Genomic DNA, 27,865 nt, shown 5'->3' on the forward strand with positions numbered 1-27,865 from the left:
TTTTCAGCCCTAACCCTATGATTTTACCGGATAATTTGGGTCGCCCTGTGGATTTCTGGCTAGATTGACGTCCCTAATAATGCTAATATCTATGGTATATAAAATACATACGTACATGCAAACAAGACTGAAGCACACGTATAGTTACACTTATATAAATGTTTACGTATATTACTCCACGGGTTTTGATCTATGAAGACAAGATTTAAATACAGAAACGCAGAACAAAGTCATACGTAGGGCATATCTAGGTCATAGTTAGTTTATTTTTAGGTCATGCTAACAAAGCATGACCTAAAATGATCTTAACATGACATAAACCTAAATCTTATAATATGACCTAAAACTACTTAATTATGACCTTCCGTGTTTTTGGTTAATTATTAACCATTATATCATCTAATCCTAAGGCCAAGATTTGAGCTGCATTTCTGGATTTAAACACATGCTAATTTTGATTATCTCCCTATTACTCTTATATTTATATAGTACTACCTCCGTCCCTGAAAATTTGATACAGTTTACTATTTTGGTCCGTCCCTGAAAATTTGATACACTTCACTTTTACCATTTTTGATAGTGGACTCCATATTCCACTAACTCATTCATACTCACATTTTATTATAAAACTAATACTTTAAAAGTAGGACCCACATCCCACCAACTTTTTCAACTCACTTTCCATTACATTTCTTAAAACCCGTGTCGGGTCAAAGTGTAACAAATTTTGGGAGACGGAGGTAGCAGTACTGTAGTAATGTATATTTTTCTTGCAAATATGTATGTAGTTTGAGTTTCAGGCAATTCTGCATTTCGCATAAATAACCTCCCTCTTCTGCATGCTCTCTCTCTCGCGCGCAAACACACTTGCATCAAATGACATATGCAGAATGAAACCATTCGTCAACAACCGAATTCCAAAATTAGAACGATCTAAAAGGTACAGAGATCGCCATTCTTCACCACTGCGTATTCATTTTTTGTGGATTCAATGGATGCCTTTTTTGAGCGTAGGAGAAATACACACTCAAATGTAGCCAAATGTCACCACAAGCAATGATGTGGAATGAACAGGGAAATTACGTGCATTTTTTTTTTCTAATTTCGTAGATCTCTTATTTGATGCTGTCCTTTTTGAATTACCAGAGAGAGAGAGATGTCATGATCATTTGGATTTATGATAAATGTACGAGCAGGATGAAAATTTGCTAAACCTAATATTTTTCCCTAAAGCTTGTGCAATTAATTGATTCCAGAGACTGTAAAGATCAACCTTTTTCTTTTTCTTGGCAACAGGGCAATCAATGCACACCTAATTGTGAAACATTGATCTTGCTAAAACGTTTACAATAAGGATGATCATCAGTTGTTCGGATGTTGAGAATTTTGTGGCTGGGCAGTTCTGTGATGAGGAATTTGTTTGAGTTTTGAAGACATAAGTATGAAACAATGGTAGAGAATGCTTGCTTCATAATAACTGCATACTAGAGGCAAAATCATTGTGGAAATGGGGGTGAAAGAAAATGATGCTGTTCAGGATGACTGGTCTGAACCACCATCACCAATTGAGGTGTTGCAGCAGTTGTCCAAGGAGGCAGTCAGAATGGCAGGTGAGGCATGGCATCATGCCTGTCCAGCTAATACTCCAACTTTGCAGGCAGTACCAAGGCATAGGCGTGCACGAAGTGAAATAGTCACTTCAAGTCATAATCCAAGCGGTAGCTCCAGTAATTTCCAAAGACTGAAGGGCCATATGCAAAGGGCTTTGCACTTGGGTGGCCGTTGTTCACGTGATGATAGCCAGTATTCATCTTTCGATCCTGAGATTCTGGCTAATCAGAAAAGGCAGTGGTATCAGCTCAACTCTAAAGCATTGGTATGTAGCCTCGCACCATTGTTAGTCTAGTTGTCAACATACTCCACTCTACTTCTTGAAAATTTTATGGTCTCTTCATCCCTCTCTCACTTTTTTTACCTTTACTTATTATGGCATTGCAACATTATTTGCTAATTATCCATACTATCAACAGGATTTCCGTAATTTGTTATTTTATGTAATTTAGTTATAGCCGCAAGTTCTCATACTCATACATTCTTTGTGCCTTCTGGATCTGTTTCTAGTCTGAGGAAAAATTATACTATCAGAATTTTAAAGCTCTTAGTCAGGCATAATGTTGGAAGGGACAAGTTTTAATCATAAAGCCATTTTCTCTATAATGGTGTCAATGGTTCTCTTGTATATTTCCATCTTGATTACAATAATAATATTTGTGTATGCCTGGTAGTTGGCTTTACTGGTAATTCGGTACTTATTGGTGCATGATTGCTTCTTGTCAAGATTGAGGATACATCACACGAGTTTAAATGTAGGGTACTGACATGTATCAAGAGCCATCCTCGCTTTTTGAACACTTTGTTGTTGTGGGGCTCCAACCAGATGCCAAGCTTGAGTTTGTTGAGGATGCATATATAAGAGGAAAGAAATTCGAGCAACAAATGAAAAAAATTGAAACAAGCGAATTCAACATGCGGCCACTTCGACCCCCCAAATTCCCAATGATGGAACCTCAGGTTGGTTGCTTACGGATGGTAACAAAATCTTTAATAATATCCAAGTAATTGTAGTATGCTACATGAGCACCACCGATTTCATGTATGGTTCTGGGTTTGGATTGCTCTTTTTTTGTAGTCTACGCAGAGAATACATTTTTCTTTGGTTTTGATCTGATGCTACTTTAGAAGCTCCCCCTCAGTAGATGTAACCATACAAATTTTATGCAAAGTATCGTCTATCCAGTGAACCTATATGCTTCACTCAGAAACTGATTGTGCTTAGTGTTGGCTTTACTGAGTGAAACTGTATTTAGGGTGATGAATTTTTTTTCCAATTTGTATCCAATAGGTGCTCTTTATGTATCCTCCTAGAAAGAAGTTGGATTTGCAATTACAGGATCTTGCTGCATTTTGCTTTCCTTCAGGGGTTAAGGTATGTGATTTCTCAAACTCCTCTAAATATGGACATAAGATTTCTTAAGTTTTTGGAATATTTTGAACTACGGATATGACTGAAGTCACTCAATACATGTAACACTTTGACAGTCGTACACTTTACTTTTGGTAACTTTGTTTTATTCATTTATTTATGGTCACACTTGTATGAACTTGGTCTGTAACTCTGGCTGTTCTCTTAATATATGTATTGAGGAGTACATCAATATCTTTGTTTTGAGTCGCATTCTGTATTAGAGCAATACTTTCCAATAAGAATACAATTGTTGTTTGGAGTACATAATATGTTGTTGTACATGAAAGATTTTCGTTAACGTTCTGACATAATAGTTCTTGTGCATTTAATAAACCAATATAGACCTTTGGCTGCGCTGACAGACATTTCTTGTTGGTTGCCACTGTTGAGATGCAGTTTGGGAGTTATTTTTCTATTTCCTAAGGAAGTCGATATATCTACTTCAAAATGTTCAACCAGCCTTTATGTTGGTTTTGCTGTGCATATGTGATTTTGCTTATTTGAAGATAAAATACCTGCATATTCCAAAAAAAATTTATAAGATGTTAGACCTTGAAAGTAAAGAACTTATTTGCAAATAACCCATCGAGTCAAGTTGCTGGAGTTTCTTATTTTGGTTGTGCGATTTCGTTTAGTTTCTAACTATGTTGCCTAATATCTACCCTTTTTTTCACCTAGGCTCGTGTACTGGAGAGATCACCATCATTAAGTGAGTTGAATGGGCTTGTTTATGGACAGGTATGCACCAAATACATTCATATGCACTCTCCTTAGCACTTAAGAATTTAGATTTTCCCTTCGAATAATTGAATTTATGACTTGTTATTCGTCTTCTGCTATGACGAAACAAAATTTATTTGTTTGGTTTGATTTGTCCTCAGGAACACTTGACCAGAGATGATTTCTCATTTATATTTTCACTAAAGGCAAGTCCAAGTTTATTTTCTCTCCTACCATTGCTTGTTTCGAACGGACAGAAGAATTATTATACTATTAGTGTTTCTTCTCAAATACTATTCTTTTAAATTTCCTCCACTACAGACTCTATATCCTAGTATTAGAGTGTGCCAAGGTTTTATGAAGACGTTCTTTGTGCCTAATGCAGGTAGCAGGCAATGCAACACTTTATGGTGTTTGCTTGCGAGTTCAAGAGATTGTTCAGAGGCCACCTGCCATATATGGGTCTCGATCACCTCTTCCTCAACCAAATTCTGTCGGCAGCAGGTGGTTGATTGCTGCTCCACGTTGTTATTGTATCTTGACAAAGGTGCCGCTGTTCGGATTACATTATCAGATACTGAACAGGTATGTGTGTTAACAACTTTCTGGATTTTTCTGTCTCGGAAGTCTTATGTAACTTAATGGACATCCAACTCTTGATTCTGTTTACCTCCACTATGTAATTATTTTCATGTTCCGTGGCCTGTATGCAGCATGGTTGCACAAGATCGTCTGAATCGGATTACTAACTTTGTTGAAGAAATGGCTCTTGCTACCACTGAACCTCCTCAATCTATGCAAAAACAGCATTTAAATGCGAAGCCTCCTGGTTCTGCAAGTGACACAAACTGGATGGCCTCTGCAATCCCTGTTAAACATGCAGCAACTCTTGCTGCTGCAGCAGCAGGCATGATATCTGATAAGGAGGCATCATCAAGGTGTCAAAATTCTCCTAGGAGTGCTACGGCCAGTGATGCATCAGAGAATTGCCAAATGAAGGATTTGGATAAGGATAGTAGCAAGAACTTTGATAGTCCATCTGCTAGCAAGAACTTTGATAGTCCATCTGCGAATTCGGGAAACCAATCAGTAACAAGCATTCGGAGTCTCGAATCCTTATTTAGGTGACAGAACAATTTACTTGGGTTTTCCATAAAATTATGCACCCACCTGTCTACAATATTATTTGTCCAAATTTTGAGTTAGTTCAAACAAAATTACCATCTTTTGTTTTTCTCAATATTTTTTTCTTAAATATACTTTGTTTTGGCAGTCCAGCTAGAAGTATGGCGTCAGATGATGGTTCCACTAGCCAGGATGAAGATCCAACTGATGATGTGATAATGGAATGGTCAAGGGTGAGTTTATAATGCCTTCAGGAACGCTTCCTAAGCTATATATCTTGTATTTAGATTGCCATTTCGTGACTTCTCATGCTCAAGTCAGGTGTTTCTGAAATCTCTATGTCAGGAAAATAAGAATGATTTGCTACAGATAGTTTGTGGCTATCATCGTCTTAATCTTCCTGAAAGAGGAAGCAAAATCAATTTTCAGCCGCTGGAGCATATGCAACCCATTGAGTTTCGACGTTTCTCCGCTTCTGACCTTGGATACTCTGATAAGTATATTGATAAAATAACGAAAGTTTCGAAGGATGATTCTGAGGTTAGATTGTCAAATGATTATCCAGCTTTTAGTGATACCTTCCCTGTGCATTAGAAAACCATTCTTACTAATACTTTCTAATTTTGAAGGTCAAGTTAAAATTAGCTAATGCCGAGGAAGCTTCTTCACTCTCTCTATGGTCAATATCTACAATATGTCGAGTTCTTTCTCTTGACAGTGTAATTCCTTTTAAACTTTCAATCTTTACGATTACGTTTTCGATAAATTTGAATGTGTGTTTGAAGTATACCTTATAAAAAAATGTTATCTTAAACATGAAATATATTTAAGTGAGCATTCTGATTTCTGAGTAGAACAACCCTGAACACTCCAATTATTGATTTGAACATCCAACAAAATTACCCACGTCCAGATGCTCGACAGTGAGCTACACAAATATTTTGGAATACTTGGTTCAGCTATTGAAACTTCCAACACAGTCAAATATGTTCACACTAGAATATTTACAACCATTGTGTAGTAAAATTTGATATGAAAAGAAGTTTTAACATGATAGTTTTATTGATCCTTTTGCTATGGTGCTAAGTGGAAAGAGATGATTGGTAAAAACTGCTGACTTCATTGCAGCTAGAGTAGCATTCTGTAATATTCAAATTTTCTCATGTTGCAAGACCTACATGTGTCATTCTTTTCTAGAACCAATATTTATTTTCAGAGATGAAGAAATGCATCTCCAGTTCCTTGAATTTAATGGAAAAGATCTGGCCTTTCTTTAGTGCTTAACTTGTTCGTACTGTTTAGTACTTTCCATCTATGTTCCATGAAGGAGCAATGCTTTGTTTTATAGGATACCGTTACTGATCCTCAGATCATGCCGGAAGACGATGTTCTGCAAAGGAAATGCTAATTACAGAAAACTTCTAGCAGAATTACTCTAAGCACTTATACTACCTTTAATACTAATAAGATATCTCCAATGAGAATTGGCTAGATTTACTGCGAAATGTTTGTTAAGTTTAATGCTGTTTATGAAATTCCTTGAGTCTGATGAGTTTCCTTGTCTAGATCCTTACCTTGATCACTGGTGTATTGTTGGAGAAACAAATTGTTATGATGTGCCCAAACCTGGTACTATTTCTCCCCTTGAAATTGATAAAACTTAGAGTTCTCCTTTGCTCATTTTAAAGAAGTAACTACCTTTTGTTTTCTTGTTTCTGTACAAGGGTATTCTATCAGCTGTGGTGTTGTCCGTCATCCCTATGATTCGTCCATTTGAGTGGCAGAGTTTATTTCTTCCAGTAAGTTTTACCATATACTCTACATTTTGTTTCCTTTCCCTCCCGATCACAGATCACTATTTACTGCTATCAAGGATCTTAAATAAATACCTGTAAAAAGGAAAAACCTTTTGCAATAAAATATGTAAAGATGACGAAGATTTGATTTCATGCATATGCTATTTCTTGTGGACAAAATGCAGGGACCACTTATATAGTTATGTTGTATCCTTAAGTTTATATAAACACAAATATTTCTTGTTTAGATGTGAATCATCCTACGATTTTATCTGTTTCTGCAGATTCTACCAGCGAGGATGGTGGATTTTCTGGATGCTCCTGTTCCATTCATTGTGAGTTTTAGTTGATTCAATAAAATGTTTTTTTCTGAACACCTGCATTTCAAAAAACTACTTATTATTCAAAAATTTCATGCAGGTCGGCACACAACACAAACTAACTGATCTGAAACGAAGAGCTCCTAATCTTGTTCACATTAATCTAATGAATGACTATGTAAGTCAAATTTCTATGCATTAATACATCAGATCCACTGATGGACCACTTGTTTTATTTTCTCTCAGTCTAGATAGATCAAAAATCTATTTTATGTTTTCTACATTTTAATCCATGAATTTGAAACGTCAACCTATTTTAGGACCCTCAATAACTCTGTTTCTCAGTTGTTTAGTTCATCGCGTTAATCTTATGCAGGAAGTTCTGATGCCCATATAGCATTATCTTTTCGCTCTTATGGTTCCTTGAATGTTTACTATGTAATGAAAATCTCTATTATTGCACTGTCTGGTCTAGGTGACGTCTTGTAGTCTTCCTAAACTCCCCCGACATCAATGGCTTGTTTCGGAACTTAGGCCTATCCACTCAAAGTTGTCGTGTGAAGACTCTGATGCTCCAAGACATCCAGTTTATAAATGTGATGCAGTGCAGGTACATCCAAGTCAAATTTTCTTCCTTTTCACTATCATTAGGAGCTGAACATTATTTTCTAGTATTTCTCTTGTTTTGAAGTATTTCTTGTGGTCTTGTTTCTGGTATTGGTTTAGCACCTCTTAAGCCAGTACTATATTGATGCTTGATTCGACGAAGTAAGAAAAAACAGAGGGAAAACTCAATATAAAGAAGGGACACTCCTAAATTCAGTAGGAAGAAATTAATTGTATTGGAATTAGTAAATGTAAATAATCTTTCTGAAGTATTCTGCACTGTAATTTAATGAGATAACATCTACTCAAAAAGAAAAGACATTATAGAACCTCCCTCCTCATCAACACCTGTGTTATAAAAGATGTACTAGTTGAAAACAAAAGGCTTTGATCATCAAGAAAATTGCAACACTAGTTTGATTTGTTTCATTTATATGCTGTCTCTTCATTAAATACACATCGTGACTTGCAGTCGAGATATGCCATTAAATTTGTAACCGTGTTGAGGAAATATCTGGAATCGATTTGTTCGGATTTGAGGTTCCACACGATCACGAATGTACAATCCAATGAGAAGGTCATATTGCCTACATCTCTCTATCTCAAAGTATAATTAGGTCTGCAGTGAGTGTTTGATAAGAGTTGATTGTTTCATTTCAGGTTGCAATACTTATTAAAGATAGCTATATTGATTCATTCCCCATAAAAGACCAGCCTTTTATCAAGGTACATGCTTTACCAATCATCATTTCATTGTAAATGTGGTTGTTTGATCTGTATCATTTCCCTGTCAATTTTTCAATTGTTTAGGACTTTCTTGACAAATTCAATTGTTTACTTAAAAAAGTTGTTTCAAAACCCCTTCATGTTGATTTCATGCAACTTGTTCAAATTCTTTATAGACATAAATATGTGTGTTTTGCAGTTATTTGTAGAGACACAGCAATTCAGCGTTTTGTCAGATTATCGTCTCATGTGCATTGAGAATGAATAGAGAGACAAGGCGTGCAGCTTTAGAAATCACACTCTCAAACTCATCTGCTATCCTCGTTATATTTCACCACTGCTTGCTGCTAAATGTGTCCAATTTTATTAGTATTTTTTTTGGCACCATTAAAGATGAGTTTGGATTAATTGTCAGTTGATACTCTTGTTGAAATAATCAAAGGGCATAATAATAGCTCTATTGTTTCCCTTAAACTAGAGTATTTTTTTGTTCTTGAAATTGCAAGTCATATTACATGTATTTTTTTCTTAATTTACACTAAACCATACAATTATTAACTATGTCAATATATTTTTTCTTATCAAATAATATATAATGTACATGCAACAACATCAACAAAACAAACTAATTTCCATTAATATCGCTAATAATATTGTATTTCTTATTTAGCACCATAAAAAAATATTAGCAATCTGATGCTATCATGAAAAGTACTTATGAGAGTTCGTAGATATCCACTTTCTATAGGCATAGTCATATGCATTATGACTCATCATATATATGCTTGTGGAAGTACACGTTGCATGTCACATATGTGTAATACCATCATCCGTAATTAATAAATACTAGAAGATAAAAAGTTTTAGTGGAGACTAGTCTGTAAAGCTCGTGATCATGTTACACCTTAATACTTTTTTTTTTGCTTTTCTTCTTTTTAATTAAGCACGTAAGGACAAATCATTCATGCCTTACAATTAAATTTCGTCAATATGAATACTGAATTCATTAGAAAATTTCGCATTTTCCGTTCAACAATTTCAAAAGGGAAATTGTACTTTAATTGTACTAAGATAAAGAAGGTTCCGAATCCACGTGCTTATAAAAGACCACTTTCTACTAGGCTAAGCCTAGAACAAAAAATTACTCTATATCTCCATTTTTGTCTATTCACCTAAATCAGCAGCATACTCCCTCCATCCTATCACAAATTATTAAGTTTTATTTATTAGTTATTACAAATAATTGTTTTCATTTTTAAATAAAAACAAAACATATTAATTTCTTACTTTATTTTCTTATACTTTACTCTCTAATTTTCTCATCTACTTTATCCTCTCTCTCCTGTTTTATGCTTCTCACTTAACTTGATAAATATCATTATTCTTAAATATTGTGTATAATAGAAATTAATCACTTGTAGCGAGACATCGATAGAATTAAAAATGGAAAGCAACTGTGCAAGTCTGTATTTGATAGGATTTCTTTTTCACTTTTTGGATTATTAATTAAATTTTGTTAACAATGAACATTATAAATTAAATTTACTGTATAAATGAGTATTATCTTATACTCTATTAAAATATAATAATCGTAGTTATCAATAATAATAAGTATTATTTAAAAATTAATTTTATTCCATTAAATCCTCTCAAATATACCATGAAAATATTAAGTTATGAACTTTTAAATATCTAGAAATAATATGATTACATTTTTTATTATTCACTTTAAAATTTCATATGTGTATATTTTTATAAATATTATATTATGGGTATGATTGCCAATAAATTTGGCATATTTTTTTCATAATTTATTTAAATGCTTTTTTTGGAAAAATTAAATATGTTTTAATTATTTATGAATCTAGTTGGAATTGCAATCCACATGAGTAATTTGTTGTTGGTTGAGATTTTGTTGAGAGAAATACTCCCTCCAAAATAAATTAAAGATATTTCTTTGATTTTAAATCGACATAATAGTTTGGGGCAGTGAATGAGTACTTTTTTTTTTGCTATTTATTGCCATTTTCGACCAACGTCTACAACCCTCACAATAAGAATAAATGAGAAAGAAAATATTACTTCCACCTTTATTATATTTGTACATAAAATTTAATCTTTTCAATTGAATACGGAAACTATACTAGATTTAGCAATACAATAAACTTTCGGATTTGAGGAATTTTCACCTAAACCTTTAATGCGAATATTTAAAAAATTTGTTAGTCTCAATAGTAGTCACAGAATAACTTGTCACCTGAATAGTAGTAGTAGGAGTACTATATATTGATAACCTTTACGTAATATTCGTGTGATGCATGTCGAATATTTTAATGTAAAAAATGGATGATTAAGTAATAATTACTCCATAAACCTACACCTATAAATAGACAAATGTGAGTTGTTTAATTTCTCTGATCAACAATTATCAAACCCCATTTCAGAAATTCCACTGCTATCATCACTACTAGGCTAGCTGTGGATTTGTGGGGTGTGTTTTCTCAATTTCTCTCCCATCTTCATGATCCATAGCTCATCAACAATTTGCGATTGCCACAAGCCCAGGTCAGATTTTGGTATTTTATGCCATGGGTTTATATCAAATTCGATTCTTGCTCCACTATTTTAACGTTAATATAATAAATGTTTTATATAGATATAGATAGAGAGGTATCTACACATGTAACATGAATGAGAAGAGAGAGAGAAGGAGGGAGAGGTTTCGCCACCTTCCCACTGCTGCACATTTCTGTTGGTTTCTGTGTTGTTTTTGATGATAAAAACAGAGTTTGTTTTCAATGTGCAGATTCTCTCTCCGCGACTTGGCATTAGGTTTCAATCGTATTGCCAGATGGTGAAATGCTCTTTACACGATTTGATTCTGATCTCTCGCCCATCACATTTTTGTTGAATCGCATTAATATCACACTAATTGTAGTCCGTCTCCTAGTCATCGGATTCCGTCATTTTCTAGGTTTGAAGATTGATATCTGTACAGATTGTTATGGATATCAATCTTGTATTCAATGCTGCCTCTTCACCCCAAAACCATCTCCTCGCCTCCTTCCTTCATGTTCCTGTCCTCGAATTAGCCTCAATTTGCATCAACTTGACTCTGCTGCTCGTGTTTCTCTCTGTTGTTTCCGCGAGGCAGGTTGGAGTCTGTGTAGGCCGGATTCGAGTGAGGAAAGAGGACTCCAACACCAATTCTGTGGACAGTGCTGAGCAGATTCAGAGCTTTGTGATAACTAATAGCTACAAGGCTTCGGTATCTTGTTGCTTCTATGTCCTGTTTGTGCAAGTTCTGGTGCTGGGGTTTGATGGTGTTCGTATAGTAAAGGCGGTTGCGCAAGGGAAGGGTGATAGAACACACTGGGCTTATGTTCTCTTGCCTGCAGTTCAGAGTTTATCTTGGTTTGTGCTGAGTTTCTCAGCTCTTTATCTAAAATGCAAAGTTGCTGAGAAATTCCCATTGCTGTTGAGAGTTTGGTGGATTGCATCTTTTGGAATTTCTCTGTCTATTCTATATGTTGATAGCAGAGGATTTGTGCTAGAAGGATCAAACCATTTGAATTCTCATGTTTTGGCAAATTGTTTTGTCGTTCCTGCTCTTGCTTTTTTATGTTTTAATGCAATCAGGGGTGTCACCGGCATTGAGGTCCCCAGGAATCCTGATCTGCAAGAGCCATTACTGCTTGAAGAAGAGGCAGGGTGTCTCAAAGTTACTCCATATAGTGAAGCTGGGATTTTTAGTTTGGCTACTCTTTCCTGGTTGAATCCACTTCTTTCAACCGGGGCAAAGAGGCCCCTTGAACTAAAGGATATTCCACTACTTGCGCAGAAAGATCGTTCCAAGACTAACTATAAAGCATTGCACTCTAATTGGGAGAAGATGAAGGCTGAGGGTCCTGTGACGCAGCCTTCTTTAGCTTGGGCTATTATCAAGACTTTCTGGAAAGAGGCTGCCTGCAATGCTATTTTTGCAGGCGTAAACACCTTAGTTTCTTATGTGGGCCCATACTTGATTAGCTATTTTGTGGATTACCTAGGAGGGAGGGAGACTTTCTCACATGAGGGATACATTCTTGCTGCAATATTTTTCACTGCAAAGTTGGTGGAGACCTTAACAACTCGGCAGTGGTACCTTGGTGTCGACATTTTGGGTATGCATGTGAGATCAGCTCTCACGGCAATGGTCTACCGCAAGGGACTCAAACTTTCAAGCTCAGCTAGGCAAAGTCACACTAGCGGTGAGATTGTTAACTACATGGCAGTTGATGTTCAAAGAGTTGGGGACTATTCCTGGTATCTTCATGACATATGGATGCTTCCTCTCCAAATTATCCTTGCTCTTGCTATTTTATACAAGAATGTTGGGATCGCATCTGTTGCCACACTTATTGCCACAATTGTGTCGATCGTTGCAACTGTTCCATTGGCAAGGGTTCAGGAAGAATACCAGGACAAATTAATGGGGGCAAAAGACGATAGGATGAGGAAGACTTCAGAATGCCTTAAGAATATGAGGATCCTCAAATTGCAAGCATGGGAAGATAGATACAGACTCAAGCTAGAAGACATGCGCAATGTGGAATTCAAGTATCTGAGGAAAGCGCTTTACTCCCAGGCTTTCATCACATTTATTTTCTGGAGCTCACCTATATTTGTCTCAGCTGTTACATTTGGAACTTGCATTTTGTTGGGTGGTCAGCTAACAGCTGGCAGTGTTCTGTCTGCCTTGGCTACTTTTCGTATTCTGCAAGAGCCACTTAGAAATTTCCCCGACTTGGTTTCAATGATGGCTCAGACTAAAGTTTCCCTTGACCGAATCATGGGATTCTTGCAGGATGAAGAGCTGCAGGAAGATGCTACTATCACATTGCCACGAGGTCAATCCGATGTGGCTATAGAGATCAATGATGGAGAGTTCTCATGGGATCCATCTTCACCAACACCAACCCTGTCAGGCATTCAATTAAGGGTGGAGAAGGGAATGCGTGTAGCAGTCTGCGGAGTGGTTGGTTCGGGTAAATCAAGCATCCTCTCTTGCATCCTTGGTGAGATTCCGAAAAGATCTGGCGAAGTAAGTTTGAGTCTGATGCTACTATTATTTCTCGTTTAGCACCTATTATTTGCGACTGCAATATTTTAATTCCAGGAATTTCAGCTGACTGAATCGTGTTACCAACTTAATGGGTATATTTCTAGGTTAGAACATGTGGTTCTGCTGCATATGTCTCTCAATCAGCTTGGATACAATCAGGAAATATAGAGGAAAATATCTTGTTTGGGAGCCCAATGGACAAGGCAAAATACAAGGGTGTTATTCATGCTTGTTCACTAAAGAAAGATTTGGAGCTATTATACCATGGTGATCAAACCATTATTGGTGATAGAGGTATTAATCTTAGTGGTGGCCAGAAGCAGCGAGTACAACTTGCTCGGGCATTGTATCATGATGCTGACATTTATTTACTGGATGATCCTTTCAGTGCTGTTGATGCACATACTGGCTCTGAGCTATTTAAGGTTGGTATGGTTTAAAAAAAATTTCCAAGATAAAACATTACCCTGGCTAATATTTTATTTTGTTGGTGAAACTGCAGGAGTATATACTGACAGCTCTAGCTGGAAGAACTGTTGTCTTTGTCACTCATCAAGTTGAATTTTTGCCTGCAGCTGACTTGATTTTGGTAGAGATTCAACTGCTACATTTTTTTTAAAAAAATCTAAACAAGTAAAATTGACAGTTGGTTCTTATGGATAAGCTGGTTTGAGCTTGTAGATAAACGTGCTACCTTAAATGTGAGCATTGTCTTATCTTTATATATGTCTTTCTGACTTCGATATGGACCACAATATAGTGCATATGATGTATCCCCGTCAAAACTAAGAGATGACATGATCTCAACGGTATTGAAGTTGCGTAATGCTCCTTCTTATTCCCTGCTGATTTTGCACCTCCTTTTATGACAGGTTTTGAAGGAGGGCCGTATCATTCAAGCTGGAAAATATGATGAGCTTTTGCAAGCAGGAACAGATTTTAATACACTTGTGAGTGCTCATCATGAAGCCATTGAAGCCATGGATTTTTGCAACCAGTCATCTGAAGAATCTGATAAACATGATCCACTTGATAGCTCGGTGATCATGAGTAAGAAATGTAATTCTGTTGGAAGCAATATTGCCGGAATGGCTAGTGAAGTCCAACAAAATGTCTCATCTTCAGATATGCAAGCAATCAAAGAAAAAAAGAAAGTTAAACGTTCTAAAAGAAAGCAACTTGTGCAGGAAGAGGAAAGGGAGCGCGGAAGAGTTAGCATGAAAGTGTATCTCTCATATATGACAGCTGCTTATAAGGGCTTACTGATTCCATGCATTATCCTCGCACAAACATTATTTCAGGTCCTTCAAATAGCCAGTAGTTGGTGGATGGCTTGGGCAAATCCGCAAACCACAGGGGACAAACCTAAAACTACTAATGTCGAGCTTATTGTTGTTTATACCGCACTTGCTTTTGGCAGCTCCTGCTTCATATTCATCAGGGCTGTTCTTGTTGCTACTTTTGGTCTTGCGGCTGCGCAGAAACTATTTGTGAAAATGCTTAGGACAGTTTTTCGAGCACCGATGTCATTCTTCGACTCTACTCCAGCTGGACGCATACTGAACCGCGTACTTACATGTCTTCCTCTTAAAAGTTCCCCCCCTCCTACCTTTCTTCTATTCAAAACTTTAGGCTCTTAAGAGTTGATATATTTTATTATTTCCCCTATTATCCATTATCAAGACCGTTTACATCTTTATAATGATTTCTTTAATCTACCAGGTGTCAATTGATCAAAGTGTTGTGGATCTTGATATTCCCTTCAGACTAGGCGGTTTTGCTTCAACGACAATCCAACTTCTTGGCATTGTTGGAGTGATGACACAAGTTACCTGGCAAGTTTTGCTTCTCGTTGTCCCTATGGCAATTGCTTGCTTGTGGATGCAGGTAAGCTATCATAGCATGTTGTGAACTGGGATTCTTCCTTTGAACCTCTACATCATTTTGATGATCAAGAATCCATCAAGTAAACAAATAATTAATAACTTAGAAGGAATTTTTAAATCGAATGCCAATACGATGCATGTTTACTTTTAATGAAATGTCATGGAGTACTGTGTTGAATCTCTCATTTGCTAAAAAACTGCAGAAATACTATATGGCTTCATCGAGAGAACTAGTCCGCATTGTTAGCATACAGAAATCTCCAGTGATAAATCTCTTTGCCGAATCCATTGCTGGAGCAGCTAATATCAGAGGTTTTGGACAAGAAAAAAGATTCATGAAGAGGAATCTGTATCTTCTAGATTGCTTTGCTCGCCCGTTCTTCTGCAGTCTTGCAGCCATCGAGTGGCTTTGCTTGCGCATGGAATTACTCTCAACTTTTGTATTTGCTTTTTGCATGATCTTACTCGTGAGCTTCCCTCCAGGAGCTATAGACCCAAGTAAGTGAGTGGCTTTCTTTTCATATATCAAATGCATGTCTGCTGATCTTTTTGAGAACCTTCCTCCATAACGATCAACTTAAATTAGATACTAATATTTAAAATAGAATTCTATTACTACTATAGAAACCTGTATCATTTTTATTGGTAAGAAACTGCTGGTCATCCTGGTTACACCACTCTTAAGATTCTTCCTCTAATTCTGATGTTAATTGTATTAAAGAAGATTTTAAAGAAAATACCGAACAATTCTAATTCTGATGTTAATTGTATTAAAGAAGATTTTTAAAGAAAATAACGAACAATTTGCAAATAATGGAGACCTCGTGCTAATTTATCAATGCTGAATTTGTCTCCAAAGGTATGGCTGGCCTTGCAGTGACATACGGCCTCAACTTGAATGCACGTCTATCAAGATGGATTCTCAGTTTTTGCAAGCTTGAAAACAAAATCATCTCCATAGAAAGGATTCATCAATACTGCCAAATACCTAGTGAAGCGCCACCAGTTATTGAAGACTCTCGTCCACCATCCTCGTGGCCCGAGAATGGACAAATTGAGCTTATTGATCTTAAGGTATGCTTATTGAGATTTAGTGCTTTTGCAATGTTATCAGCCCACTTTTATATTCATCAGTGAAGAAAGATTTATGTGAGTGAGTAAGAGGGAGAGAATTTTTATTATTTTTCCACTTCAGGTTCGCTACAAGGAGAATCTTCCCATTGTGCTCCATGGTGTCTCCTGCACAATTCCTGGTGGGATGAAAATTGGAATTGTTGGTCGTACTGGAAGTGGCAAATCTACCTTGATCCAGGCCCTATTTCGATTGATTGAGCCTGCAGGTGGTAGAATAATTATTGACAACATTGATATCTCAACGGTCGGTCTTCATGATCTCAGGAGCCGCCTGAGTATCATACCCCAAGAGCCAACATTATTTGAAGGAACTATCAGAGGCAACCTCGACCCTCTGGAAGAGCATTCGGATCACACCATCTGGCAGGTACATTCACTTTCCATCTCTGACATGAAGAGTGCAAAACAGTTTTTAAGCTTATCATTGTCATCCTTAATTGGCAAATCACTTTATATGCCTGCAATTGTTGTCATTCCGTGAACAGTTTAACGAATGTGTCACAGGCTCTTGAAAAGTCTCAGTTGGGAGAGATAGTTCGCCAGAAAGAGCATAAATTAGATACACCGGGTATGCTCCATGTTACTAAAATATGATCTTCTCTGTCTATTGCAGCCTAAACACGAAAGATCTAAGGCTCAAAGGGACTTACTTTTTTTCGTATATGTTGACAGTTTTAGAAAGTGGAGATAATTGGAGCGTGGGGCAGCGGCAGCTAGTGTCTCTCGGCCGTGCCTTGCTCAAACAGGCGAGAATCTTGGTTCTTGATGAAGCAACAGCCTCGGTTGACTCGGCCACAGATAACCTGATCCAGAAAATAATAAGAACGGAGTTTAAGAATTGTACTGTCTGTACAATTGCTCATCGCATCCCTACAGTCATCGATAGTGATCTGGTTTTGGTCCTCAGTGACGGTGCGTTCTACAACTTAGCTATTCTTTCGAATGTTTTTTATTATAGGAAGGTAGCAGCATTGCTGCTGTTCAACAATTTTGAGCTTGTTTGATCATGTAATCTTTCAAGTGCTCAATCATGTAAATGATTTGTAGGTCGGGTAGCAGAGTTCGACACTCCAGCACGACTATTGGAGGACAGGTCTTCCATGTTTATGAAGCTGGTTTCTGAGTACTCATCAAGATCGAGTAGCATTCCCGAATTCTGATCCCACATTGTATGTCTGGAAATCGCGAAGGAAGAGAGCTCGGTCCTACAAAATAGACGGGCAGACGGGGTGAAGTGAGCATCAGCAGGTACGGATACTCTCCCTGGCCACATGGAAATGCAAGTCGTGACTGGTTTGATCTGAGATGGGATATATTTGAAGGAAGGAGAGTTGGTGCAGCCTCCAATGTGTATATATGAGGAATAAGTTTCTAGTTAGAACAAGCAAAAGAAGCAGCCTTTTGTATTTTTACAAGAGCAATAAAACTACAGTCAATTATTGATGTAATGCCCCTTGTAGACTATTTACCTTTTAAAGTAAATTCTGGTGTTTATATGGATTCACAAGTCACTATCATTACCGTTGTAAAGATAACTTGAGGTGTCCCAAGTGTGTTGGGAAGAGAAAGTGTGGAGGTCTCAACTTATTGGAAAGAGGAGATAGCATTTATAATGTAGAGTTCCAATAAGTATAGTTCCTAGGTATATTTATATCTAGAATCCTATAAATACCTATAAATACCTATGTACTATGTATCAACAACAATAATTCAAGTCATTCACAATGTAGTCTTCAATCTTGAATGATTCACTTATTTTCTGCATTTTACTTTTCAACATGTTGGAAAGATAACATTGAGTGTCCCAAGTATGTTGGGAAGAAAAAGTATGGAGTCTCAATGATTTGATAATTACGGTTCACAGTGGATTGAGCCCGTCCCTCTTGGTAAAACTCCTTCCCTTCGAAATCTACGAGCCCCTTCACGCAATTCTCTTGCAGCGCGTAAAACTTAATCTTACCCGGTTCATGAAGATCAGCTTGTTATCTTCTTCCTTTTCGCTCTCTCCCCTGATTAGAAAGCTATGGTTCACAGTGGGTTATGCTTAGAACAGACTTGCAAGATCGATCCTGCAGTCTGATAATATGGTCACTGACAACGACGTTATGTTGATAGAGATCCTCATCTGGCTGCCGGCTAAATCCCTCATCAGATTCAAATTGGTGAGCAGGAAATGGTTCGGTTTGATCTCGAGCCATCATTTCTCCGAACAGCATACTCTGCAGCAGCGCCACAGATGCCGTCATTCCAAGTTGAGGCCTTCCCTCCTCCTCCATCTCGCAGAGGCATCAAGCTACTTGAAAGTTGGTGCCATATGTTTTCTCATCAGGGGAGTGAGCGAAAAGAAAGAAGATAGCAAGCTGATCTTCATGAACCGGGTAAGATTAAGTTTTACGCGCTGCAAGAGAATTGCGTGAAGGGGCTCGTAGATGTCGAAGGGAATGGGTTTTACCAAGAGGGACAGGCTCAATCCACTATGAACCGTAGTTTTCTAATAATTGAGACTTCATACTTTCTCTTCCCAACATACTTGGGACACCTCATGTTATCTTTCCAACATGTTGAAAAGTTAAATGCGGAAAATAAGACAATCAATGATGATTGAAGACTACATTGTGAATGACTTGAATTATTGTTGTTGATACATAGTACATATGTATTTAATTGAGAAATGAAATAATAATTCTACTTGAATATAGTAAGGTCATGTTTGATAAGTTAGTAATACCAAGATAGAGAATTATATATGGACATTTCTAATTGTTTGATATCATAATTAAGCTTAACTCAAAGCCCAATATAAGACCAGGGCCCTATCTAATCTTACCAAAATTATAACATTAACCTTGTTTATGTATCCCACCAATTTGTCAAGTTAAGCCATGTTATTTAATATACAATACAAATTTAGATAATTTCTTTTCTATCAAACAACAACGGAAATCATATATTTGCATATCTTGACATGAAGTCCGTATTTCTTATCTTGTTTTACATATTTTCTCATATCCCATCTTTTGTATTAAACGAGTCCTAAATATGTAAACTAACAACATGTGGATAAAGATTTAATGTAAAAACTTAATTTATGAATAAAATGATTTAATTTTAAAGAAAGTAATTGCTATGTCAAAGTGTAAAGTATATCCAAAAAGCTCGTTCGTTGCTTAGATTATTCGATTGAATTTGTAAGACTGACGATACTATAAATAAAATTCGAGTTTGATATCATGAGATAAATAAAGTCGCTTTTTCGTCATGCGATATGCTTCAAAGTTCCAAGGTATAGAATTCCCCGAACAACAATAGGGGAAGTCCCAGTTCCTCGCTCGTCTCAAACTCCGCCGTCGAATAAAAGATGCAGTCCGTTTACCAGCGGTTGCGCCACCACCACTTCGACCATTCACCTGCACAAATTGCCTCATTCAAATCGCTTATTCCTCTTTCCGATCGGTGTAAGTAATCCTCCGAATTTATACGCGCTCAAACTCGTTAAAGGTCCAGAAATATCTTCAAAAAGAAACGAAAGCAAATTTGTAAATGTGATTCATGGATTTCAGTTAATGGAGCAAATGATTCGAGATCCGCTTCTACACTTGCCACCAAAGGCGTGGGTCATCTAGTTCGCAAGGGCACTGGTGGAAGATCATCCGTTAGGTAATTCAATTTTTCAAATCCCTAATTGTGTTTAGACCTGATTCAAGACCTTGTTTTTTGGTTGCCATTGTATGGATTCTACTGGTAAGTCAGAAATGGCTTCATTAGCTTCCGTGTGAATGCCTTGGATTTCGATTGTAGATTATTGGTAGATTTGAGAATATTAAGTCTCCTGAGTTTCATCTCGGTTTAGGTGCGGTTGCATTTTCTTTAGTCTTAGATGTCTCAAATTGATGCAAGTTGGAATGCTTTTTTTGGTGTTTGGCAGTGGCATTGTCGCTACGGTCTTTGGCGCTACAGGATTTCTTGGGCGCTATTTAGTGCAACAGCTTGGTTTGTTGACTCTTGCTTTTGCCTCACGTTTTCAACTTAAATCAGTTACTGCACTGTGCTGCTTTTGAAGATTGCATTTTAATTTTAGTTACTTTGTTATGTTTTCCATTCTATGTTGTTAGCTAAGATGGGTTCTCAAGTGCTGGTTCCTTTCCGAGGCCCTGAGGATTCTCAACGTCACCTTAAATTGATGGGTGATTTGGGTCAGGTGACTGGCTTCTTGCATCGTATCTTATATCCAACTCATTGAAGTTCAATAATTGTTTTTACTTAAAAGATCTGAGATTTGGTACTTTGCACGTCTTGCAGATTGTTCCCATGAAATATAATCCAAGAGATGAAAATTCTATAAAGGCAGTGATGGCAAAGGCCAATGTTGTCATTAACCTCATTGGTATGATTTATGATGACATGCCAACTTATAATCTTTTCATTTTCTATTATTTATGTGTGTTCAATGTTTTTACGAGCAGGAAGGGAGTACGAGACCAGAAATTTTAGTTTTGAGGAAGTGAACCATCATATGGCTGAGAAGCTTGCTGTGGTATGTTTTATTGTTATATGGAGTACTTTCCAATTTATTCTGATGATTTTCACTGCACACCTGTTCACCCTATAGTCAGCCTCCAAAGAAACTAGTACTAGTACTATTTACTATGAGTGTTTTATCTTTCAGTGAACTATGAACTTATGCAGTATGTTGAACCTATAGACTTATTCATACTGTTAGGTTTACATGTCTCCTCCTTTTATTACTTCGTCCTCTTGTATTAGTTCCTCTTGCTTGAGGTTAAACTGAATTTAGGACATACTCTATCTAGTTAAATTTCAGTATCTTTGGACTTCTATAAGAAGTGAGAAGCTCAAGATTCAAGAATAGAGATATTACTATTAGAAAGTTTATAGAAATTGTTCTTATGAATGGTGTTGCTCATATTCATTCTCAGTGTCAAAATCTAACTAATATACTTGTTCATACTTCATCTGGAAAGCTGCTGAAATCTTAAAAAACCTAAATGTGTGTAACAAGTTAGGTAACTAAATTGGTTATAGAATATGGCAGTGGTCAATCATCATTTCTCTAAGTTGACCCTCTTGATAGTTCAAAAGAATCCCCTTCACTATTGATTGTCAAATAAATGTGGTGGAAATGTATCTCCATGATTTACTATTTTACTCTCAGTGAAGAAAATACTTTTGAAACACACTTCTGGTGTCCACTTTTATTCATCCTTATTATTGCGCATTTTTTCGCGGGGACAAACTGATATCATGATGGAACATCATACATGCACAGATTGCAAAAGAACATGGTGGTATCATGAGATACATCCAAGTTTCGGGCTTGGGAGCATCACCATCATCTCCATCCAGAATGCTTAGAGCTAAAGCAGCTGCTGAAGAAGCTATCTTACGAGAACTACCCGAGGTTAATTTTTCACTATTTTTTACAGTTTCACATGGATCTAGAATTGCTTGTTTACTTGGTTCTTCTTCCCTGGATAGATCATTAAAATATTGGAAGCAAAATTATAATATTATGGACTCACTGTTGTATGTATGATTTCTCATGAAGTATTTAAACCAATCATGATCATATTTTGCTTTTGCTGTAACTCTGATGCTTGTTATTTCTCGGGCCAAAAGTGTGGTGCTTGTAACTATATTATAGCTTTATTTTATTCATATATCTCCTTATTTGTCAGGTCACAGTTATGAGACCTGCTGTGATGATTGGTACAGAGGATAGGATATTAAACCCATGGGCACACTTTGCTAAAAAGTACAGCTTTCTCCCACTTATGGGGGGTGGATCAACTAAGTATGCTCTACTAAAACCTTTTGTTTTTTGGATGATTTCTTAGTCATTGTTAAACCAGAATCTTATCATCATGCCATTCGCAGAATTCAGCCTGTATATGTAGTTGATGTTGCTTCTGCTATTATTGCCGCCTTAAAAGATGATGGATCCAGCATGGGAAAGACTTTTGAACTTGGTGGACCAGAGATTTTTACCATTCATGAATTAGTATGCCACTAACCTACCTGTTCCCTGTCCACAAAAGAACAAATAACTGATAGCGTGCTCTGGAAAATCTGTCATTCCCCTTTCTTTGTTTATTTTTCCCTGGAAACAATAATAACAAATTTTGCATTACTGCAGGCGGAACTTATGTATGACACCATTCGTGAATGGCCTCGCTATGTGAAAGTTCCTTTTCCTGTGGCTAAGGCAAGTCCTTCCCACATCTTTAAACACTTATCTGCTGTAGATAATTATGTAATTTCAATCTCATCTCATTCTGGAGTTTGCTGAATCTTCTCCCATCCTCTCTTTGTAATATGTGCCATTTGCCAATGCTATTTTAAAAAGTCGCAAAAATTTGATGATCAATGTTTTGGTTATGTTCAACAAAGATTGAAATCTATACTTCTATGGTGTAGATATTTTGTTGTGTAAATCTCACCTCTTGCAGGTGCTATATAAATGAGGATTTCTTTTTCAACTTCCAAAATCTCTGCCATTTGCTTGTGCATTGTTCTGTAACTCAAGAATGTGACAACGTATCAGCCTTCAGATTCAGTATGCTTAAGAGAAATTGATAAGTACCTTGCTTTATCATATTCGAGAAGATGTTAATATTGGCAAGTTTACAAGAGAGAATTTATGCAATCATCCACCCTGCAGTTTCCTTCCACACTTTTTCTCAACTTTGTTTTTTCCCTTTACCCTTCATTGGCCATATCATTCTGTATCATGTTCATTTGGTTGAGATTGCCTGGTGGGAAGTAAACTTTTCTAAAAAAAAAATTTCCTTTCCCAGTCTTGGGGTTTTGGGTAGAGAGGGTTGGTAGGCGTTCATATCAGGTTATGGAATGAAGATGCGACATAATTTACATGTTTCATGAAGAAGTTCATTTCTAAAATTTGAACTTCTAGTGTGAACACTCCCTAATTAGTTTTGATCCGGATCGTGTTACTTAAATTTCTACAACTGTTTGGTGACATGTTTGGTTTCAGGTACTTGCAACACCCCGTGAATTATTGGTTAATAAAGTTCCGTTCCCAATGCCTGTCCCTACCATATTCAATCTCGATCAGATTGAAGCCCTTTCCACTGATACAGTGGTTTCTGATAATGGTAGGTGTCTTTCTATTTGTGTGTTAAAAGATTCCCACTTCTTCCAATATTGAGTTCTCATGAATACATTTTTGCACGCCAGCTTTAACATTTGAGGATCTGGGAATTACGCCGCGCAAGCTGAAGGGTTACCCAACCGAGTTTCTCATACAATACCGTAAAGGTGGACCACAGTACGGTTCAACAGTTAGCGAGAAAGTATCGCGATCATGGGATTGAGGTTGAGCCTTTTTAGCAGACATTTGAGGTAGGGACGTTTGTTGCCTGCATTCCTGCTCCATTCTGTATGATAATGTTGTGACCTCATTGTTGTGGCGATGGTGGAAAATGCTAATCAGCTGAAACTTGTTCAGTTGGTTTAAATCTATAATAAACGGATCAGTTCAACCTCCAAAGCCAGGTTGAGAGCGCCAATTTCTTTGAAAAGTCAAGCTCTTCAATGGATAATTGATACTACTAGTATTTTTATTTCTTTTTACCCTTTTATTTTTCAATGCATGAGTTATTATTTTTCCAAGGCAAAACGCGTTCTTGATAAAATTGACATGGCATGACTTTTTTAGGACCGACGTATAATAACTCTTGGATTTTGTTCCAATGTTAAAACGAAGGAAAGAATGTCAAACCATTTTTGTGGTCGCCTAGACTTTGGGTGCATCAGTTTTATGTTGCTAAATGCTAATACATCAAAGTTGGTGGATTTTTCAGCCATTAATCATAATAATTTAAATATTAATCAACCAATTTAAATTAATAAAGTGTTTTAGCAATTTGGTGTTGACATAAATTTTAGTAAGCAAAATTTATAATTTAATTGACAATCATGTCCGGTATAAATCTGTTTCATAAGATGAGATTCGTAATGAATTTATAATATTTTATTATAAAATTTATAGTTGACGTCGAAAACATAAACACGGATTGTCGTTGTGTATGTGGGAGAATTCGTCGCTGACTTAAATCAGAAATAAAGACGCCATGGCTGAATCACGAGACTCCCATTTAATCACAGTTGACCGCCGCCGGCACCCTTTTCAGCCCTCGGCCGACGCATCCGCCCACGTAATAGTTAATACTATTATGTACTGTACGATATTCTTTCCACTATAAAAGAATGAATTGATTCAAACGTGAGAATTCCAACATATTTTAATCTTATTCGTGGTTAAAAGTGATGCAGCTGTAGTTTTGCCAGTATTATAAATTCCATAAATCAGTGTTTCCACCAACTATTGATCGCATATACCGAGGCCACCAACCAACCCTTCTCTAAAACACATCCGGATTTTGATTTTTGAGGGGAGGAGGAGAGATGGTGAGTTTGGAGGCGGATCACGAAGGCGGCGTTGCCAAGAGGCTGTGGAACAAGTTCAAGAATGATAGGGATTTAGCTCTTTACAGCCCTTTTGTTGTTTGCTTGGCTTCTGGCACCTTGGACCCCACCTCTTTTCTTCATTGCATCTCTCAAGATTTCTACCTTCTTCAGGCTTTTGCTCACGCGTAATTAACCTCCTTCCTCCCCCCTCTCTCTCTCTCTCTGCATCTTGCATCAAGATTTCGTTTTTGAGCTTTTGGTTCTTCAAATCAAGTTTTTTTAATATGTTTCCTTGTATTACTTTGGTACATTCTACATTGGAAAATTGGAATTATAGGCTTGATTGAATGGGGGTGGATTTATTTTTCGGCCAAAATTGGTTCGTTGAAGGAGTTGTGCATTTGCAGATATGAACTAGCAGAAGAGTATGCAGATGATGATGAGGACAAGGAGGCCATTGGCAAGTTGCGAAAGCGTGTCTTGAAGCGGCTTCGAAACCAGGATAAACTTATTTCTGTAAGGGTTTAATTGTCGAATTGTTTCTATTTTTAGTTTAAAATACTTTCACAAGTTTAATGCTGATAGCTAGTCCAATTTTTTGTTGTAAAAGCAGAAGTTTCATGGATTAGGTTAGGACTTAATGGGCTAGATATAAGATGAAATGTAGAGTTTGAGGTGATTGTAGACATTCATTAATTATGTATGTAGTGAAGAACCATTTTCCCAAAACATCTTCAAAGTAGTAATATAGAAAGGGAATGGAGATCATGGAAATTCATTATGTTCTTGCTACTTGTTCTACTACATTGGTTTATATGGTTAAAGCCCTGAAATAGTTTTGAGCTCATATGACTAGAGGCCTTAATTATATCTACTGTTTGTTATATTTAAGGTTTTGATAGTAGTCTACCATTGTAGGAATGGGGTTTTGAGCCTCCTAAAGAGCATGTTTGCGATGATGCCATATCAAAGTATACCGAGTTCTTGATGGAGACAGCCTCAGGGAAAGTCGGAGGAGAGAAATTTGCTGTCAAAATTGTTACACCTTTTGAGAAAACTAAACTGGCTGCGTATACGCTGAGCGCCATCTCACCGTGCATGAGGCTCTACAGTTTTATCAGTAGAGAGATCCAGGCTCTCCTAGACCCCGATGAGGGCAACCACATCTACAAGAAGTGGCTCGACAGCCTGTCTTCCGAAAAATTTGAGGTCTGTTTCACTGCCTGGATGCTGATTCTCGTATGATGGCAGTGTCTGTTTGTTGTTACCCAACACTGAAGTGAAAAGAGCTTCAAAAACTAGAACTAACATAGCTTCTTTATTTTGCTGCTTTAAATCTAGGCATCAGCTTCGAGAATTGAAGACTTGCTTGATAAATTAAGCATTTCTTTGACCGGTGAAGAGCTAGATGTCGTGGAAAGGCTCTATCATCGGGCCATGAAACTCGAGATAGACTTCATCTGGTCCCAATCAATTGTTCAGCAAACCATAGTTCCCTTTTCACTACTCCACAACAGTGTCGAAGACAACCTCATCACTTTATGCGACTTCGACTTGACATGTACAGCTATTGACTCCTCTAACCTTCTAGCAGAGCTTGCAATTGTAGCAGCAACCAATACTACCGAGCCACAGCTCCCATCATCAGCTGATATTAGGACCATGTGGAATGATCTCTTCAGCCAATATGTGGAAGAGTATCAAGAATGTATAGAAAGCATCGTGCCTAGTGAAGCATGTGTTGATGATTCAAGCAAAGGTTTGATTTGTTTTTATCTATTTACCATATATCATCCAGTCGATGTGGTTAAGTGAAATGCTATCTTGTAACTACAGGGACAGGATTGGATTACGAAGGTCTGTGTAAAGCAATGGAGCAGATATCTGAAGTCGAGAAGCGAGCTACTTCAAGAGTCATCCACTCTAATGTATTGAAAGGATTGAATCTAGCAGAGATAAAAAGGGCTGGTGAGCACCTCGCCTTCCAAGATGGTTGTAAGCGATTCTTTCAGGATCTCGTGGAATGCAAAAAACGCGCTGCAGACATTCATGTGTTGTCATACTGTTGGTGTGGTGATCTAATCAAATCTGCCTTCTCATCAGGTATACTTTGTTGCAATGTGTGCGCTAATATTTTCAACCTCTGCGTTTCAGTTTTAACCGCTCTTTGTTACCAGGAGAAGAAAATGTGTTGAATGTACACTCAAACAACTTAGTCTACGAAGCATCTGTCTCCACTGGTGACATTACAAAAGACATGGAATCCCCCATGGACAAGCTTCGAGTTTTCAATGATGTCACCAACCGCGAAAATGGTGGTAAAGCCTCAACAGTTTACATTGGGGGTACGGCTGGTGACTTGTTGTGTCTGTTGGAAGCGGATTTTGGCATCGTGATTGGCTTGAGCAGCAGCCTTGAGAGGCTCGGAAAACATTTTGGCATAGCTTTTGTTCCATTGTTCTCTGGTCTAGTGAGCAAGCAGAGGGAGCTTCCAGAAACGGGGATTTTGAGTCGCGATGGAAGATCCAACATTCTATATACGGTCTCTAGCTGGGACGAGATACACACCCTCATTTTGGGGAGGTAGACGCCCGTCCCATCCTCTACGGGATGTGCATACAGGAAAATAGTAAACTTAGAAATGGTTAGTTTTGTTGTTATAAATGTATGGCTGGTGGCTCTTGATCCTATTGTTTTTGGTGTGAGGATTGAAGGCCTATGGTAATATTTATTTGTTGTATTAGTAGATTGGATTGATTAGATGACAAGTAGTTGAAGTGAATTACATAAATCTTCTGCTTGCTATTATAAATAATGTGGAGTACACGAGAATTTTTCAAATATGGGGGTTGCTGTTTGTACTTGAAACATTTCTTATAGTAATAGAAGATTTATTACTCATCAAAAGCAAAGGAAAATGACTCGAGCTTGAGCTAAATAGTTTTAAAATTATAACAATTCAAAAGCCATTAAAA

At 37.1% G+C, this 27,865-nt stretch overlaps 4 protein-coding genes across 5 annotated transcripts; all 4 read left to right on the top strand.

Moving 5' to 3' along the window:
• The first annotated feature begins 811 nt into the window (after positions 1-811).
• On the top strand, positions 812-8,792 carry LOC125207846 (DENN (AEX-3) domain-containing protein). Its single transcript, XM_048107345.2, has 19 exons — positions 812-940; positions 1,297-1,876; positions 2,371-2,571; positions 2,903-2,986; positions 3,704-3,763; positions 3,907-3,951; positions 4,131-4,330; positions 4,459-4,869; positions 5,019-5,103; positions 5,216-5,410; positions 5,500-5,589; positions 6,437-6,499; positions 6,595-6,669; positions 6,951-7,001; positions 7,087-7,164; positions 7,462-7,596; positions 8,065-8,169; positions 8,253-8,318; positions 8,518-8,792. The coding sequence occupies exons 2-19, from the start codon at positions 1,508-1,510 to the stop codon at positions 8,584-8,586; spliced, it is 2,382 nt and encodes a 793-aa protein (XP_047963302.1). The 5' UTR covers positions 812-940; positions 1,297-1,507; the 3' UTR covers positions 8,587-8,792.
• A 1,938-nt stretch (positions 8,793-10,730) lies between these two features.
• Positions 10,731-17,942, top strand: LOC125205008 (ABC transporter C family member 5-like). 2 transcript variants are annotated; one of them, XM_048103793.2, is made up of 13 exons: positions 10,732-10,883; positions 10,975-11,037; positions 11,125-13,401; positions 13,527-13,847; positions 13,925-14,011; positions 14,295-14,990; positions 15,145-15,309; positions 15,512-15,806; positions 16,168-16,382; positions 16,504-16,809; positions 16,947-17,010; positions 17,115-17,354; positions 17,490-17,942. In XM_048103793.2, the coding sequence occupies exons 3-13, from the start codon at positions 11,323-11,325 to the stop codon at positions 17,600-17,602; spliced, it is 4,581 nt and encodes a 1,526-aa protein (XP_047959750.1). In that variant the 5' UTR covers positions 10,732-10,883; positions 10,975-11,037; positions 11,125-11,322; the 3' UTR covers positions 17,603-17,942. The 2 variants fall into 2 exon arrangements, with proteins under 2 accessions (XP_047959749.1, XP_047959750.1); XM_048103792.2 differs by lacking the exon at positions 10,975-11,037 and having other exon boundaries at positions 10,731-10,883.
• Positions 17,943-19,704: 1,762 nt separating this feature from the next.
• LOC125203421 (NAD(P)-binding Rossmann-fold superfamily protein) lies at positions 19,705-24,069 on the top strand. Its single transcript, XM_048101758.2, has 12 exons — positions 19,705-19,897; positions 20,003-20,099; positions 20,368-20,432; positions 20,555-20,640; positions 20,742-20,826; positions 20,906-20,976; positions 21,730-21,861; positions 22,139-22,254; positions 22,338-22,461; positions 22,597-22,665; positions 23,455-23,575; positions 23,658-24,069. Exons 1-12 carry the CDS (start codon positions 19,801-19,803, stop codon positions 23,792-23,794), a joined length of 1,200 nt encoding a protein of 399 aa, XP_047957715.1. The 5' UTR covers positions 19,705-19,800; the 3' UTR covers positions 23,795-24,069.
• A 456-nt stretch (positions 24,070-24,525) lies between these two features.
• LOC125203559 (bifunctional TH2 protein, mitochondrial-like) lies at positions 24,526-27,731 on the top strand. Its single transcript, XM_048101940.2, has 7 exons — positions 24,526-24,637; positions 24,748-25,075; positions 25,298-25,406; positions 25,809-26,099; positions 26,232-26,649; positions 26,727-26,993; positions 27,068-27,731. The coding sequence occupies exons 2-7, from the start codon at positions 24,888-24,890 to the stop codon at positions 27,475-27,477; spliced, it is 1,683 nt and encodes a 560-aa protein (XP_047957897.1). The 5' UTR covers positions 24,526-24,637; positions 24,748-24,887; the 3' UTR covers positions 27,478-27,731.
• The last annotated feature ends 134 nt before the right edge of the window (positions 27,732-27,865 follow it).

This window comes from Salvia hispanica, chromosome 6 (genome assembly GCF_029641045.1).
Source record: "Salvia hispanica isolate PSC_SH4W2 chromosome 6, Shi_PSC_v1, whole genome shotgun sequence".
NCBI lineage: Eukaryota > Viridiplantae > Streptophyta > Magnoliopsida > Lamiales > Lamiaceae > Salvia > Salvia hispanica.

Coding starts and splice junctions, on each gene's coding strand:
- LOC125207846 (XM_048107345.2), top strand. CDS start 1,508: ATGGGGGTGAAAGAAAATGATGCTGTTCAGGATGACTGGTCTGAACCA. Junction 3,952..4,130: donor CATTTATATTTTCACTAAAG/GCAAGTCCAAGT, acceptor TGCCTAATGCAG/GTAGCAGGCAATGCAACACT. Junction 7,165..7,461: donor TTAATCTAATGAATGACTAT/GTAAGTCAAATT, acceptor TGTCTGGTCTAG/GTGACGTCTTGTAGTCTTCC.
- LOC125203421 (XM_048101758.2), top strand. CDS start 19,801: ATGCAGTCCGTTTACCAGCGGTTGCGCCACCACCACTTCGACCATTCA. Junction 19,898..20,002: donor TATTCCTCTTTCCGATCGGT/GTAAGTAATCCT, acceptor CATGGATTTCAG/TTAATGGAGCAAATGATTCG. Junction 20,641..20,741: donor TGATGGGTGATTTGGGTCAG/GTGACTGGCTTC, acceptor CACGTCTTGCAG/ATTGTTCCCATGAAATATAA.
- LOC125205008 (XM_048103792.2), top strand. CDS start 11,323: ATGGATATCAATCTTGTATTCAATGCTGCCTCTTCACCCCAAAACCAT. Junction 14,012..14,294: donor CTGCAGCTGACTTGATTTTG/GTAGAGATTCAA, acceptor CTTTTATGACAG/GTTTTGAAGGAGGGCCGTAT. Junction 17,355..17,489: donor GGTTTTGGTCCTCAGTGACG/GTGCGTTCTACA, acceptor AATGATTTGTAG/GTCGGGTAGCAGAGTTCGAC.
- LOC125203559 (XM_048101940.2), top strand. CDS start 24,888: ATGGTGAGTTTGGAGGCGGATCACGAAGGCGGCGTTGCCAAGAGGCTG. Junction 25,076..25,297: donor CTTCAGGCTTTTGCTCACGC/GTAATTAACCTC, acceptor GTGCATTTGCAG/ATATGAACTAGCAGAAGAGT. Junction 25,407..25,808: donor ACCAGGATAAACTTATTTCT/GTAAGGGTTTAA, acceptor CTACCATTGTAG/GAATGGGGTTTTGAGCCTCC.